At 39.9% G+C, this 16,703-nt stretch overlaps 1 protein-coding gene across 1 annotated transcript in view; it reads right to left on the reverse strand.

Moving 5' to 3' along the window:
• The window catches only part of STAM (signal transducing adaptor molecule), a 72,927-nt gene extending 56,430 nt beyond the window's left edge, over window positions 1-16,497 (reverse strand). The window contains exon 1 of the mRNA XM_004425327.3: window positions 16,264-16,497. Coding sequence (XP_004425384.1) covers window positions 16,264-16,303 — 40 coding nt within the window. The 5' untranslated portion in view covers window positions 16,304-16,497. The remainder of the gene's footprint in view (window positions 1-16,263) is intronic.
• Between the last annotated feature and the right edge of the window lie 206 nt (window positions 16,498-16,703).

Here is a 16,703-nt window from a genome sequence, read left to right on the forward strand (position 1 = left end):
GCCTTTGATGGGCTCATCAGTACACTGGACATGGCTGAGGAATGAATCCCTGAGCTTGAGGATATGTCAATAGGAACTTCCAAAACTAAAAAGCAAAGAGAAAAAAATGACTGGGGAAAAAAAAATGCTGGAAAAGATTATCAAAGAACTGTGAAAAACTACAAAAGGTGTAACATAGGCATAACTGGCATAGCAGAGGATAAGAAAGAGAGAAAGAAACAGAAGAAATTTTTGAAGCAAAAATGATTCAGAATTTCCCCAAAATTATTGTCAGAAACCAAACCACAGGTCCAAGAAGCTCCAAGAACACCAAGCACAGTAAACATCAAAAAACTAAACCTAGGCATATCACATTCAAACTGCAGAAAATCAAAAATAAAGAAAAAATAGAAAAAGAAGCCAGCAGGAAAAAAACCTTACCTGTACAAGAATAAACATAAGAATTACATCCGACAGCTCAGAAACCACGCAAAGATAGAATGGAATGAAACGGTTAGTGTTGAGAGAAAATAACCAGCAACCTAGGATTAGGTACACTGTGAAATTATTCTTCAAAAGTAAAGGAGAAATAAAGACTTTCTCAAACAAAGAAACACTGAGAGAATTTGTTACCAGTAGACTGGCCTTGCAAGAAATGTTAAAAGAAGTTCTTCAGAGAGAGGAAAATGATATAGGAGATATACATGTATGTGTCTGCGTGTGTGTATATACACATATTCACTTATTAGTGAAATGAATGATAGCATACCAGAGACAGGAGAGAGGAATAAGGAATATTGTGTTATTATAAGGTGCTTCCACTACCAGTGAAGTAGTATAATGTTATTTGAAAGTAGACTTAGACTAGTTATAAATGTATACTGCAAACTCTAGGGCAACCACTAAAAACAGCAAAAACAAAAAAAGAAGTATAATTGATATGCTAAAAAAAGAGAGAGAAAATGGAATCATATAAAATGCTCAAATAAAACCACAAAAGGCAGAAAAAAGAGAAGAAAAAATAGAAACAAAGAACAAGGGCTACAACTAGAAAACTGTAACAGGTATGATAGATATTAATCCAACAGTATCAATAATCACTTTAAATGTTATAGTCTAAATACAGAGATTATCAGAGTGATCAAAAAACAAGATCCAACTGTATGTTGTTTACAAGAATATAGATTAAAAGTAAATGGATGGAGAAAGATATACCATGCTAAAACTAATCAAAAGAAAGTGGGAGTAGCTACATTAATTTCAGACAGAGCCAACTTCAGAGCAAGGAAAGTTATCATGGAAAAAGGCATTACATAATGTTAACGGGGTCAATTCTCCAAGAAGACATAACAATCCTTTATATGTACGAATCTAACTACAGAGTGTCAAAATAACTGACACAAAAAGTAATAGAACTGCAAACAGCAATAGGTTGGAGACTTCAACATCCTTCTATCAGAAATGGACAAATCCAGCAGGCAGAAAATCAGTTAAGGACATAGCTGAACTTAACAACACCATCAATCAATTGGATATAATCAGCATCTATAGACTACTTCATCCAACAATAACAGAATACACATTCTTCTCAAGCTCACATGAAATATTCACCAAAATAGACTACATTCTGGGCCATAAAACACACCATAACACATCTAAAAGACTAGAAATCATACAATGTCTGCTCACAGGCCACAAAGGAATTAAACTAGAAATCATTAATAAAAAAGATAACTGGAAAATCTCAAAATTCATGGAGATTAAATAACACACTTTTAAATAATACATGGGTCAAAGAAGAAATCGCAAGAGAAATCTAAAAATATTTTGAACTAAACAAAAATGAAAGTACAACCTATCAAAATTTGTGGGATGCAACTGAAAGCAGTGCTTGGGGGAAATTTATAGCACTGAATGCATACGTTAGAAAAAAATCTATAATCGGGGCTGGGCCCGTGGTGTAGCGGTTAAGTGCACGTGCTCCACTTCAGCAGACCGAGGGTTCGCAGGTTTGGATCCTGGGCAAGCACCAACACACCGCTTGTCAAGCCATGCTGTGGCACTGTCCCATATAAAGTAGAGGAAGATGGGCATGGATGTTAGCCCAGGGCCAATCTTCCTCAGCAAATAAAGGAGGATTGGCATCGGATGTTAGCTCAGGGTTGATCTTCCTCACAAAAAAAAAGAAAAGAATCTAAAATCACTAACATAAACTTCCACCTTAGGAAACTAGAAGAGCAAGTTAAATCCAAAGGAAGCGGAAGAAAAGAATTAGAGCAAAAATCAATGAAACTGAAAACAGAAAAGAGAAAAATCAATACAACCAAAAGCTCATTCTTTGAAAAGATCAATAAAATTGATAGGCTAATTAAAAGAGAGAGAGACAAGATACAAATTACTAATATCAAAAATGAAAGAGCCAGCTGTGACAGCCTAGTGGTTAAAGTTTGGCACGCTCCACTTCGGAAGCCCAGGTTTGGTTCCCAGGCACGGAACCACACCACTTGTCTGTCAGTAGCCACCCTGTGGCAGGGGCTCACACAGAAGAACTAGAAGGACTTACAACTAGAATATATACAATTATGTACTGGGGCTTTGGGGAGGGAAAAAAAAGAGAGAGAGAAAGATTGGCAACAGATGTTAGCTCAGGGCGAATCTTTCAAAAAAAAGTGAAAGAGGGGACACCACTACATATCTCATGGACATTAAAAGTATATTAAACAAATAGTACTATGAGTCAATAAAACTGAGAGGGTCATGGGAACCTCCAATTTACAGCCAGTCAGAAGCACAGGTAACATCCTGGACTTGGGACTGGCATCTGTGTGGGAAGTGGGGGCAGTCTTATAGGACTTAGCCTTTAACCTGTGGGATCTGACCTATCTCCAGGTAGACAGACAGTGTCAGAATTGAGTTAAATTTGTGGGACATACAGTCAGTGTCCACTGAGAATCGGAGAATTGCTCGGTGATGCTGGAAAAACATACACTGGAATTATGAACAACTCTATGCCCACAAATTTGATAACCTAGATGAAATGGACCAATTCCTTGAAAGACACATCTGCCACAACACACACAAGAAAAAACAGACAATCTGAAGGATGGCCCCTCTCACCACCCCTTTTCACCCTCATACGGGAAGTCCTAGCTAATGCAAAAAGACAAGAAAAGGATATAAAAGGTATACAGAGTAAGAAAGAAGAAATAAAACTGTCTTTGTTTGCAGATACCATGTTCACCTATGTAGAAAATCCAAAAGCATCAACAAAAAAACTCCTGGAACTTATAAGTGATTATAGCAAGGTTGCAGGATACAAGGTTAATATATAAAAGTCAATTGCTTTCCTATATATCAGCAATAAACAAGTGGAATTTTAAATTAAAAACATAATATCATTTTCATTAGCATACAAAAAAATGAAATAGTATAAATCTAACAAAATATATACAAGATCTTTTTTTTTTTATAATTTTTATTTATTTATTTATTTTTTTCCCCAAAGCCCCAGTAGATAGTTGTATGTCATAGCTGCACATCCTTCTAGTTGCTGTATGTGGGACGCGGCCTCAGCATGGCCGGAGAAGCGGTGCATCGGTGCACACCCAGGATCCGAACCCTGGCCGCCAGCAGCAGAGCACGTGCACTTAACCGCTAAGCCACGGGGCCGGCCCTATATACAAGATCTATATGAGGAAAACTACAGAACTCTGATGAAAGAAATCAAAGAACTAAATAAATGGAGAGATATGCCATGTTCATGAACGAGAAGATCCAATATTGTCAAGATATCAGTTCTTCCCAACTTGATCTACAGATTCAACACAATCCCAGGCAAAATCTCAACAAGTTATTTTGTAGATATCAACAGACTGACTCTAAAGCTTACATGAAAAGTGAAAAGACCAAGAATAGCCAACATAATATTGAAGGAGAAGAATAAATTGGAGGACTGACACTTCTCAACTTTAAGAATTACTCTACAGCTACAGAAATCAAGACAGTGTGGTATTGGTAAAAGAACAGAAAAATAGATCAGTGGAACAAAATAGAAAGCCCAGAAATAGACTCACACAAATAAAGTCAATTGATCTTTGACAAAGGAGCAAAGGCAATATAGTGGAGCAAAGACAGTGTTTTCAATGGTGCTGGAACAACTGGACGTCTACATGCAAAAAATCAATCTGGACACAGCTCTTCCAACCTTCACAAAAACTAACTCAAAATGGATCACAGATGTAAATGTAAAAGACAAACTATAAAACTCTTAGAAGATAACAGGATAAAATCTAGATGACCTGCGGTATGGCAATGACTTTTTAGATATAACACCACAGACATGATCCATGAAAGAAATAACTGATAATCTGGACTTTATTAAAATTAAAAACTTCTGTTGTATGAAAAACACTGTAAAGAAAATGAGAAGACAAGCCACAGACCAGGAAAAATATTTGCAAAACACCTATCTGATGAAGGACTGTTATCCAAAATATACAAGGAACTCTAAAACTCAACCATAAGAAAATGAACAACCCAGTTAAAAAATGGGCAAAAGATCTGAACAGGAAACTCACCAAAAAGATCTACAGATGGTAAATAAATATATGAAAAGATGCTCCACATCATATGTCATCAAGGAATTACAAATTAAAACAACAATGAGATACCATGACACACCTATCAGAAGGGCCAAAATTCAAAACACTGACATCAACAAATGCTGGTGAGGATGTAGAGGAACAGGAACTCTCATTCACTGCTGGTGGGAATGCAAAATGGTTCAGACACTTTGGAAGACACTTTGGCAGTGTCTTACAAAACTAAACATACTCTTAGCATACAAATCTAGCAATTGCGCTCCTTAGTATTTACTTAAAGGAGTTGAAAACATGTTAAAGCAAAACCTGCACAGGGATTTACAGCAGCTTTATCCATAACCGCCAAAACTTGGAAGCAACTAAGATGTCTTTCAGTAGGTGAATGGATAAATAAACTGTGGTACATCAGGACAATGAAACATTATTCAGTGCTAAAAAGAAATGTGTTAGCAAGCCATGAAAAGACATGGACAAACTTTAAAGGCATATGATTAAGTGAAAGAAGCCAATCTGAAAAGGCTACATAATGCATGTTTCTAACCATATAACCCTCCATAAAAGGCAAAAACTACAGAAACAGCAAAAGAATCCGCGGTTGCCAGGGGTTGGGGGGAGGGCGAGATGAACAAGCGGAGCACACAGGATCTGTAGGACAGTGAAACTACACTGTCTATACATTATACTATTAATAGTAGGTAGGTGTCATTATGTATTTGTCAAAACCCTTACAACGTATAACACCAAGAATGAACACTAACGCAAGCTATGGACTTTGGGTGATGATGATAAGTGTATGCAGGTTCATGAATTGTAACAAATATACCACTCTGGTGCAGGATGTTGATGGAGGGGGAGGCTGTACATATGTGAGGGCAGGAAGCATATGTGAAATTTCTGTACCTTCTGCTTAATTTTTCTGTGAATCTAAAACTGTTCTAAAAAATAAAGCCCATGTTTAAAAAATTTATAAACAAAGGAATTAAGCAACTGCATGAATGCTGATACCTGCTATATAGAAAAGAGCATACAGGCCTGACTGCTATCCTATAAAAGGCCTACTCACAAGCGTTGCCTGGTGTGTGGGAACTTGGATTTCTGGAGGGTTCCCACCATTCTCAGAACTGAGAAGACTGGCTCACTATGCCTAAACTGGTTGTACAAACAATATGGTTTATACTGAATACCTGCCTTTCTTCTGGGAGTCTGGAGTTTGGGTACGTGCCAGGCAGACTGTGCCTACATGATCAGCTCCCAATAAAAACCCCGGGCGCTGAGTCTCCAACAAACATCCCTGGCTGCAACATCTCACACACGTCGTCACAACTCACCACTGGGGGAATTAAGCGTGTGCTGTGTGACTTCATTGGGAGAAGACCCTGGGAAGCTTGTGCCTGGTTTTCCTGGACTTCACCCCATGAGCTTTGTCACTTTGCTGATTGCATTTTGGGTCCTTTCACTGTAATAAATCAGCTGTAAGTATGATTATATGCTGAATCCTATGAGTCTTGGTGAATCCTAGAACTGAGGGGTGGTCTTGAGGTCTCCCTCACCCAATGCCTGCCCTCCCAGAAATTATCCTATCCCACCCCCTCACCCTCAGTCATATCTTCACCCTCAGAGAGAAGATTATAAGACTGTTCTCTGGGGACTCCAGGTCAGCCCAAGAGGAAAGACCTAAAGATACTACAGATGTGATATAGAGGGGTGGAGAGAGGTTCCACAGTAAATGGTACACCAGATCTACCCATAACGAAGTTCACAGTCAGTAAGGACAACCACATGATCAAAGCTTCCAATGTGCCTTCTACTTCTCTAGTGTTTGCCAGGCGCAGACAACCAAAGACTATCCGCTATCTGAGAAAATCTTCTAACATGGAAGACGAAGGAAAAGACAAACAAAACAAATATAGCAAAAAAAAATAGAAGAAAGCAACTTAGAAGAAACAAGAGTCTAAGTAGGAAGAAAAAAACTTAAAAGAAATCATTACTATCTTCTGAAACGAAAGCCATATAGAAGTAGAAGGCAACCTGTTGTGACTGAAGCACTGTAACTCAGGGAATAGATATGTTGAAAGATAACACTACCAAGACCCTCATCAACATTTCCAGGGTTTGAAGGTGGGAGGCCTGATCCATACCAGGATTCTTATCTGTAATGGCTGGTCTTGGTGATGTGACAGAGAAATTCCTGGTCCCCGCTTCCCCTCAATGCCCTGCTGCCTGGTTCAGCAGTCAACACTCATTTCCCCATTCTGACCTACTACTGAGAGCTGGAGGTTGGTCATAGCCAGTTTAAAAGTAAAAAATAGAAAGCTGTCAACTCTGTCCAAATTCTTTGCAGGCTTACAATACCTGATCCATATCACAGCCCCAAAGGCTACGGCAACAGCTACCAGTTAGTCACTGCCACTGGAGAACTAGAATAAGTATCTAATAAGGTGGCAGTGGATGATAACTAATAGGTAGTGGTAGGTAGGGTACCTATGCCTAGTCACCCTACCCTCTTCTAAAATGAAAGATAACAGAAGCAGGTTATTCACACAAAGGAACTCCTTGTGTAAGAAGTAACACAAATGTCCAAAACATCTAAGATCTTGATAAAGTGACGTAATTGCAGGAAATTACAAAATTTGGACAGACAGTCAACAAAATGGAATAACTCTCTAGTCTATGCCAGGCCCTATCTGAAGTAGATTAGACTCAAAAAGGAAACGAAATCAGCAGATAGAGACTTAAATATAACATAAAAAATGTGTCACAGAAAACATGAAAAGCCTGAAGTTGAAAAGAAGGTAAAAACCTGGAGGGTGAGAAGAGGAGGATCAGGAAAGGCTTCTTGATATCCTCAGAAACTAAGACAGAAGAGAATAGGATTAATAATAAACTCTTGGTTCTATTTAAGTGAATACAGTAGATAGTAAAGTTACGAGAACAGAGGAAAAGTATAATAAAGAATCTAGGCTGGCTGAAGTAGAGACTACTTTGGGAAAGGGTGGAAACACTCTAAGACCTAAAATACAAGATGAGGGGCTTGCATTAATTCAAGAAACATCAGAGAGTCAAAGTTTCATGCCAGGAAATAATCTGATCAGAACTTGATTTTTAGAAAAAAATGAATCTATTGCCAACATGTAAAAACAGTTTGCCGGATGGAAAACAAGAAAACATAACGAGAAACAAACACTACTCTGGCAACAAAATGGGTTACTTAGAAAGCAAATGTTGAAACACTGTTTAATTTTGTTCTGGCTAGGGGATATGCCAAGAGGATAACTGAGTCAAATTTACCTGTCACTGTTCAAGCTTCCATAATATATTGCAAATCCCTTGAAAATAATAACAATTTCTACTTTGGGTACTTCTTTCAATATTCATGCTCTCAGCCTAAGTGCTCAATAAATACTAAACCTAATCATGTAACTGCAATATGAACTCATAAAAGTCATAGAAACACACAGACCTTTAACAGCATCTACTTCAATGGTTTTCAAATTATACTTTTCAGTGCAGAAATCCTCTACAATGTAGTTCTGATGCTTACTACCCGGAGTTAGTGCAGAATTCACAGGTTGAGGACACAGAACTCTACAAGTCCCCCCTCACTTCAGACACAAGAAACAAGCTCTGGGGTTTCTAGGCCACGTGCACTTCTGACCAAGCAGCTACAAGTTCAGGGTTCCCACTCACTACCCCCTCAAGTTCAATAATTCACTATAACAACTCCAGAAACTCAGAACTCAGGGAAGCACTTATAATTACAGTTTTATTATAAAAGACACAAATCTGAATCAGCCAATGAAGAGATGTGCAGGTATGGGAAGATCCCAAATGCAAAGCTTCTGTGCCCTCAGGACACATCACCCTCCTGGCACATCAATGTGCATCACCAGCCAGGAAGCTCAACTGAGGTCAGTGTCCAGAGTTTTTATTGGGGTTTCATGATAAAAGTATGATTGACTGAATGATTGGCCACCTCCTGGAACTCAATCTCCAGGTGTCCTTCCCCTCCCTAGAGATCTGGCTGATATCATGTGACTCAAAGCCTGAACCATCTAATCACAAGGTTAGTCTATCTGAAGTGACCACCCCTATGTTAAGTCAACTCCTTGGCATAAACTAAGGTATTGTCCCAGGAGACTACCATGAATAAGAAATGCTCTCATCACCTAGGAAATACCAAGGATTTAGAGGCTCCCTCCCAGGAAAGAAGGACACAGGCCCGTCAAAATCTTTATTATTCAACACTCTCTTTTATAAGAAAATCTTATCTTAAAAGAAACCCAATATGTAAAGCAAATCCAAGTGGAAATGCTCTAACTGAGGAGAACCAGAGCCCTGCACCATAGAATCCCCAACCCCTCTGAAGCCCAAGATGATTGAAATGAGTCACCTGAACAATATCCTCGAGTCTAAACATTTACTTCATCTTAGAAAAGGAAAGCAAGTCATTACTTTGATCTGGAAGTGCATTTAAATAATTAATTCATCATCTTTACTGACTGGTCGCCAAGCAGGCTTTTTGAAAGCATAGTGCATTTTTTTTTTTTTAAATGCCTACCTATGCCTACCTATCACCTTACTTAAAAGCACAATAGCTAAGCTTATTAAAACTTATTAAAAAGTTAATAGCTCACTAGAAATGACAGGCTTATGTCTGATCAAATATAAATTGCTTATTATCATAACTAAGCATGATCTTACAGTTCCTGAATTAAGGCATACCCAGGAGTGTCTGGTACAGTCATTAGCAAATACTATGCTAAAGACTCATGAACTACCTTCTTTACTTTCCTATATATCAACAGGATCAGTATCTAACTCAAACTTACATGTATAGATCAGAAATGCAACCCATTTCAGAACTCTAAAGTTGTTCACATTATTTATTGATGCTGCCTCAAGATCCACAAGAGCAGGAGCACAGTTCTTCTCAGTTATAAGACAACAAATATTTTTTAAATAAGAAAATATAAACTACTAGTAGCAGTTCTACGTGGTTTTGTGAATAGCAAATGAAATCAAAACTATTTATTTTCTAAGACAAAAATAGGGTTTGTGGGAAAGTGAAAAGTGACAAGCAAAAATAATACAGATTTGCTTCTAAAGAATTCAAAGCTTCATAATGATCTCATTTTATCCTCAGATTATCCTTACCCTAATACTTAAAAGGAGGAGATTGAGATATTTGCCTAGCAGCACCCAGAAAATAACACACAGAGCCTTATTTGAATTTCAACAGTCTTCTCAATGGACTGGAGAACTTTTTTCTGATAAGTGGCTACTTTTTTTTTTTTTTTTGTGAGGAAGATCAGCCCTGAGCCTACATCCATGCCAATCCTCTTTTTGCTGAGGAAGACCGGCTCTGAGCTAACATCTATTGCCAATCCTCCTCCTTCCCCCACCCCCAAAGCCCCAGTAGATAGTTGTACGTCATAGTTGCACATTCTTCTAGTTGCTGTATGTGGGACGCGGCCTCAGCATGGCCGGAGAAGCGGTGCGTCGGTGAGCGCCCGGGATCCGAACCCGGGCCGCCAGCAGCGGAGCGTGTACACTTAACCACTAAGCCACGGGGCCGGCCCGATAAGTGGCTACTTTGATCTCAAAATTTATGACTGTCAAAGATTTGGGGAGGTGAGAAACGCTGACAGGATGACTGCCCATCATGTTCAGGCTACAGGAAAAACACTGTCATTCAACAGCTTGGAGATGCAACAGTTCATCAAAAATGACCAACGGAGAAAGCAAATCTTAAAGAAATTACCTTCTTTTTGAGATTATGGGAATCAATTTTTCAAAAATGTTTCATCTAATGTCCCTGTCCTTCCTGACCACTGGAAATTTTATCTACAGAGAAACAACCTGAAGCTCTACTAACCCAGAAAATGAAGTAGGCATCAAAGGAAGAGCATGGAAACTCTCAGAGAAGAGCATAAAATACAAGTGAGAACCTAAAAGCATTAGAAAGAATAGCTTACAGGAGACGTAAAGTAGAAACAAAAGAAACAATGAGGACAATTTCTTAAACCCAGTGGATATCAGACTTTTAATAGACTTGTACTCTGAATTGTCACATTTCTCTCCTGAGTATGTTTTCACAGTAACTGATTCCACCAGTTAGATATGAGGAGTCTCCGGAAGCTCCACATCTATTTCTAGCTTTACTATAAGAGGAGCTACAATGCATCCATTGCTTACTACAGGCAGGTTCTGTGCTAAGTGCTTTACACGCATCATCTCCTTAAAACAACCCTAATGGGGACTAATGAAGAGAAGGATACGTCAGGCCTGAGGCTCCACACCTGAGAAAGCAGTAGTGTAAAACCAACAAGGAAATGTGCCTCAAGGAACACAGTGGAAAGTGAAGCTGAAGAGGTAAGAAGGAGCCAAATGCTAAAAGGTCTCACATGCCATGCTGAAAAGTTCAAATTCCTATGAAAGCAAGCAATTCACTGAAACATTTTAATCAGAGAAGCCATATGATTATATTTACATTTTAGAAATATCATTATCAGCTGCCTGGAAAATGACTGGGGACAGACTGAAGCAGGGATAACCGTTAGAGGCTACTGTACTAATAATCTAAGAGAGCGGTGATCTAAACCTGCCCTAGCAGTGGCCATGAGAAGAGAAAGGATGGGAGGCAGGACTGGAGGGATAGATGAACGGATTCAAGAGCTATTAGGAAGATACAGCATATACACTAAGGCAACATCAGAATCCTTGAGGGCATGTTCAGAGCACCCAGCACACAGCAGACAGCATATATTTGTTGTTTGGAATGTAGAAAATTACAACTACAGAAGTCAAGAACGACTCCCAGGTTCTTGACATATGTGACTAAGTAAACTGAGGCACCAGTCATCAGAACAGAGGAAAAGCATACTTGAGAAGAAAAGTTTGAATATGATTTTGAACACGCTGCATTTGAAGCACATTCAACTCCAGTAAAGAGTTAGAATGTCATGTGTTTCTGTAAGTATTCCTCACAGCAACTCCATGTGGCAGATATTTTTATTCCTATTTACCAAAGTGGAAAGTGAACTCTGTACTTGCCCACGTCCATATTTTGCCCATTTACTAACAGTAAATGCTGCAGCTGCAATTTAAACCCAAAGCCCAAGGTCTCCCCATCACACCACACCACAGGAGAACAACGTGACATTAACGTTCACGAGGGTTAAACTAGCTGTGGTTCATGATACTCAACTGGACTAACAAAACAGACGGAAAACATGTTCAAGCCTGTAGAATATGAACCGGCCCAAAGTAGTCTGACTAGGAACACAAATGTGCTATTATAAAAACAAAGACATGACGATTTAGCAGAGACAGGATAATGACTCAAAGATGCCTCTTGGGTTTCAAATCAAGACAACTAGAACACTATAAAATTACCATATAATGAAGGAAGAATCAGACTGGAAAGGTAAATTCAGTTTTCTGATAGATTGATTTTTAGGTGATAACAGAACACCAAATAGAAATACAAGACTGGAGATCTAGAAAAATATCAATAATTCATTATTTGATAAATACTTATTGAGAGCTTCCTCTGTACCCTGCATTGTTCCTAAGGTACTAGAGATAGAAATGAAAAGTTCTCATCCTTGTGGAGTTTATATTCCACACAGGAGACAATCAATCAATCAATCAATCAATATCAGGTAGTTGAGCACTATAAAAATAAAATGTAACAAAGAAATAAAGTGACGGGATCAAGATGGATATTTTTTTACAGAAAGTAGGGAAAGCCTTTCTTAGAAACTCATCTGAACAGAGTCTTGAATGATGTGATGGACATCAAGACCTTCAAACACCGGAGGGAAGAAGATCCCAGGCAAAGAAAACAGCACAATATAGATCCAGAGGCAGGAACGAGCTTGGAGCGCTCAGACCCAAGAAGCTTAGAATGAGAGAGAGTGTTTGGAGATCATAATCATATGAGAGACATAGGATGGGGCCGGCTGTGGACCACAATAAGGCATCTGCATTTCCCTGTAAGTGGGATGGGAAGCTACTGGAGGGTTCTGAGCAGGTAAGTGACATTATCTAAGATTTTTAAAAGATCAGTGACCTTTGTAGATGAGGATTGACTGTAAGGGGCAAGAGTGGCAGCAAAGAAGCCTACTGGAAAAGCTCTTGCCACAGCCTATGAAAGAGAACAATGACTGCAGTAAGACAACAGCGGTCAGGGAAGGAGAAGCATGAGATCCTAGATATATTTCTGAAGTAGAGCCAGAAGATCTTGCCGATAGAATGAATGCGGAGTGTGAAGTAAAAAGAAGAATCAATGATGACTCCTAGACACTAAAGATGAGTAACAGAAAATATTAATGGTGACACCTACTGAAATAGGCAAGGACGAAGAAATGAGCAGGTCTGGGAAAAGAAACTAAGCACTATTATTATCTCTATATCCCATATTAAAGATAAGGAAACTGAGGCACAGAGTATCTAAGCAACTAGCCCAAAGTCACACTGCTGGTAAGCAGCACACCTGGGGATTGAATTCAAGCAGTGCAACTCCAGAGTCTGAATCTTCAACACTGAGCTAAATTGCCTCCTAAGACTCCAAGGGGAAAAAATGTTGAAGAAGTTCTAGAACTGAGCCTGGGGCTCAATTCAACATTTGGAAGTCACAAAAAGGAGAAGCCAAAAGGACAAAACAAGAGCCAAGCAGAAAATGAGAAAAAGTCTGTTGTCCTGGAAACCAAGTGAATAAAGTATATCAAAGAGGAATGCTAAGAGATCAACAAAGAAATGGACTCAGAATTGACCGCTGGATTTGGCAAGATGAAAGTCACTAGGGACTTGGAAATAAAAGCTTGACGGAATGAGTTATCTTTAGAATTCAAGAGTTGAACTTAGCAAGAAATCTAACATCCAAAATGAAATTCATCTGTTCAAGAAATGTTTACTGAATGTTTATTAGTGCCAGACACTGGTCTACAGGCTGGGGATAGAGTAGTGAACAAAGCAACCAAAGTCCCTATCCTCACGGAGCTCACATTCTCATAACACGTTTAGGTGTTTCTTCAAGGGAAAAGCTATCACCAGTATTTTGCCTCTTTATATGAAACGTTATATTGCATAAATCAGTAAATTTCTGATGTGCCCTTTCAGTTTATGAATAAGGCTGAAGACAATTTTGAGAAGTACAAATGTATACTGATGTTAAGTGATAATTAAATCAAGTGAGTCAGCAGGCCCACTTTAACATCACTGTCATACTCACTGATGGACAGTAAGAAGGGATATTGTTAAATGTATTCTAAATACCATACTCCATATGCTGTACTAGTAAAAAGTTAGACATGGGAGTCTACTGGACTCTGTCCAAGGATTATTTACTCTGACGGGTCTTCTTAGATAAAACTTTCATATTTTGATACATAAATCATGAGGAGAGAATTGATCCAAATACCAAAATCTGACTAAATTTAAAAAGTAAGCTTTTCTGGAGCAAAATAACATCCTTACACTCAAGAAGCTTACTGTCTAGCAGGCTCACCTGACACAGTCTCAATTCAACAAACATTTATTAAACACCTTCTATTTGGCAACCAATAAAACAATTAAAGAGCATAATACAGGATATAACTATCTTTAATGCTACATAATTTGGTAAAGACAAAAAGTGTTGCAGGAGTTTTGAAAAGGATAGGGGTTATGGTGGGCTGGAGCAGTGGTTCTCAACCAGGAGCTCTTTTGTGCCTCCAGGGAATACTTAGCAACATCTGGAAACTTTAAATCTTGATTGCGGGTTGAGAGGGGGTGCCACCCACATCTAGTGGGTAGAGGTCAGGGATACTGCTAAACACCCTACACTGCATAAGACAGGCCCCCACTACAAAGACATTTATCTGGTCCAAACCGTCACTAGCATGGCTACTGAGAAACCCTAGGCTAGAGTAATCAGGAAATGATTCAGGTACCAACGAGTTGGATACTGAGTTGGCCTTTACTCATGATGACATGTAGAAAGGTAGAAGAAATAAGAGAAGCAAAAGTATAAAGGTAAAAAGGAGCTTGTGTTTGAACTGCGTGGTATAGGTACTGGGAAAGGGCTGGACCTTAAGAAATTTATCTAAATCCAATGAAAATGCGTGTTCAAAAAGTCAGTAGGATATAAAGGTGATTGGGGAGTTGGAAGCTAGATTACATACGACCACAAAAACTAGACAAAGTTGCTGGAAACAGAAGCAGCAGGTATTAAACTATTTTATTTTAAGCATTTGCCCTATAAATTAATGTAATAAGTTATACAACTGCCTGAGAGCAGTAGCCTTGTCTTATTCATCACTCTATCTCATGTCTCTGAGCAGTGTCTTGTAAATAGTCTGTGCTAAGTGTGTATTAAATTAAATACAATTTTCCAATTAATTATTTACTGAGTACTATAGGTAATCTCTCAAGTTCCATCCACTGCTAAGATTCAGGATATTCACTTAAACTGGAACCAAAAAAAACTATCATTTAGTACGTGCCTACTATAAAAATATGTTGTAGTAGGCCCATTACACATATTACCTCACTGAATCACAAACAGACTGTGCTTTTCCCCTCTTTAAAAATGAGAATATTGGGACTCAAAGAGCTTAAGAACTTGCTCATGATTTCACTCTGAGTCAGGCAGTTGCAGAGATAGGACTGGACTTTTCTAGTCGTAAGCCAAACCTCTAAGCTTCAGTGACGTGCTGTAAGGAAGACTTAAAAAACCAAATTCAACACCCACCTTTCATAATTAAAACACACAAAGATCTATAAGGCAACTCCACTAAGTTGTCCTTATATTTCTTTACTATAGCAATTAGACACGGCATTTGCCTTGCTTTCATTCCACATTTGTGTGCCAAGGTAGTTCCTAAGTACATTCAAATCATCCCCAAATTCTCTTCCCGGAAACTCAAACTCCCGTAATCATCACCCTCACACCAGAAAAATATAAACAAAAAGCTAACCTGTTGAATTGGTATGATCAGTAACTAAAACCAATGATTCAGAACACCAAAAAAACAGCATTTCAGATTCAAACCAAATCAGCATTTTCGGATTCAAAGTCCTCGTCCACACTTTTTAATACAGAGACCCAGCCTAACGAAGGCGGCCCAATGGCTCAGGTCCTTAATTCGTTTCAGCTGTTGCCAAATAGTCCCTTTTCACCTCTCCTACCATTTCTGAGTCTACCCTTAACCAACCAGAAGCTCTCTCGTCCCGCTACAGTTACGAAAAGGATTTCAAAATTCTTTTAAGAAACCTAAGCTGCAACATCCTCCTAGTTGTAGACGTTTAACGTTTGTCCAGGGATACACTTTATTACTGGGTTTATAATCCTACGCCAGCCGAGTTACTCCTCAGCCCTCAGCTCTGTTCTTCCAGAAGCACTGGTCCTAGCACCAGATGTCACACCAGCTGGTCCTCCGAGGCTCTCTACATCAACCCTTCAAGCAGCTCTTCCGAAACCCACAGTCCTAGCTCAAGGCCCATTTCGCAGGCTCTCGGAGTCCCATTTCTTTCAAAGAGGATGCGCCAAGCTCCCAACCTCCTCCAGACTCTTTAGGAAGGAGCCTCGGGAAAGGGGAAGAGCTTGACCGCGGCCGGGGGTCCAGAACGCTCGCAGAGAGCGGGCAGAACGGGCTTGCAGTCCAGGGCCGGGGGGACAGCGAGCGGCAAAAGCACTTACCCACATCCTGATCGAAGGGATTGGTGCCAAAGAGCGGCATCTCCACTGCGCGCCCAGGTGTCCCCAGGGACTCCCCCTCGACACCACGGGAGTCAGGGTGCGACGCAGGAAGGAAGATTCCTCAGACAAAAACAGCAACAGAGACGGACTCTACAGGGCCGGCGACAGCGCCTCCTCCCCCGGACCCCCAGCGACCGCGGCAGCGGCGGCAGCAGCGAGGGAGCCGAGCGAGGCCCCGCGTGGAGCCTGTCGGGAATCTAGGCGGCCTCGGCACTGCCTTCCCGGAACCCGCCCAGAACCTTCCCCGCCAAAACAGGCCCAACCAAAGCGCCCCCTCTGCCTGGCTCCTCTTTTGATTAGTCATACAGGAGAGTGGGAGGAACGGCTGCGTTTCCTGCTTTTGCCTTGGCCAGGACTCTCCGGAGGACGGGGTCCTCCAG

The sequence above is a fragment of the Ceratotherium simum genome, chromosome 32 (genome assembly GCF_057802395.1).
Source record: "Ceratotherium simum simum isolate JZ-2026a chromosome 32, ASM5780239v1, whole genome shotgun sequence".
Classification (NCBI taxonomy): Eukaryota; Metazoa; Chordata; class Mammalia; order Perissodactyla; family Rhinocerotidae; genus Ceratotherium; species Ceratotherium simum.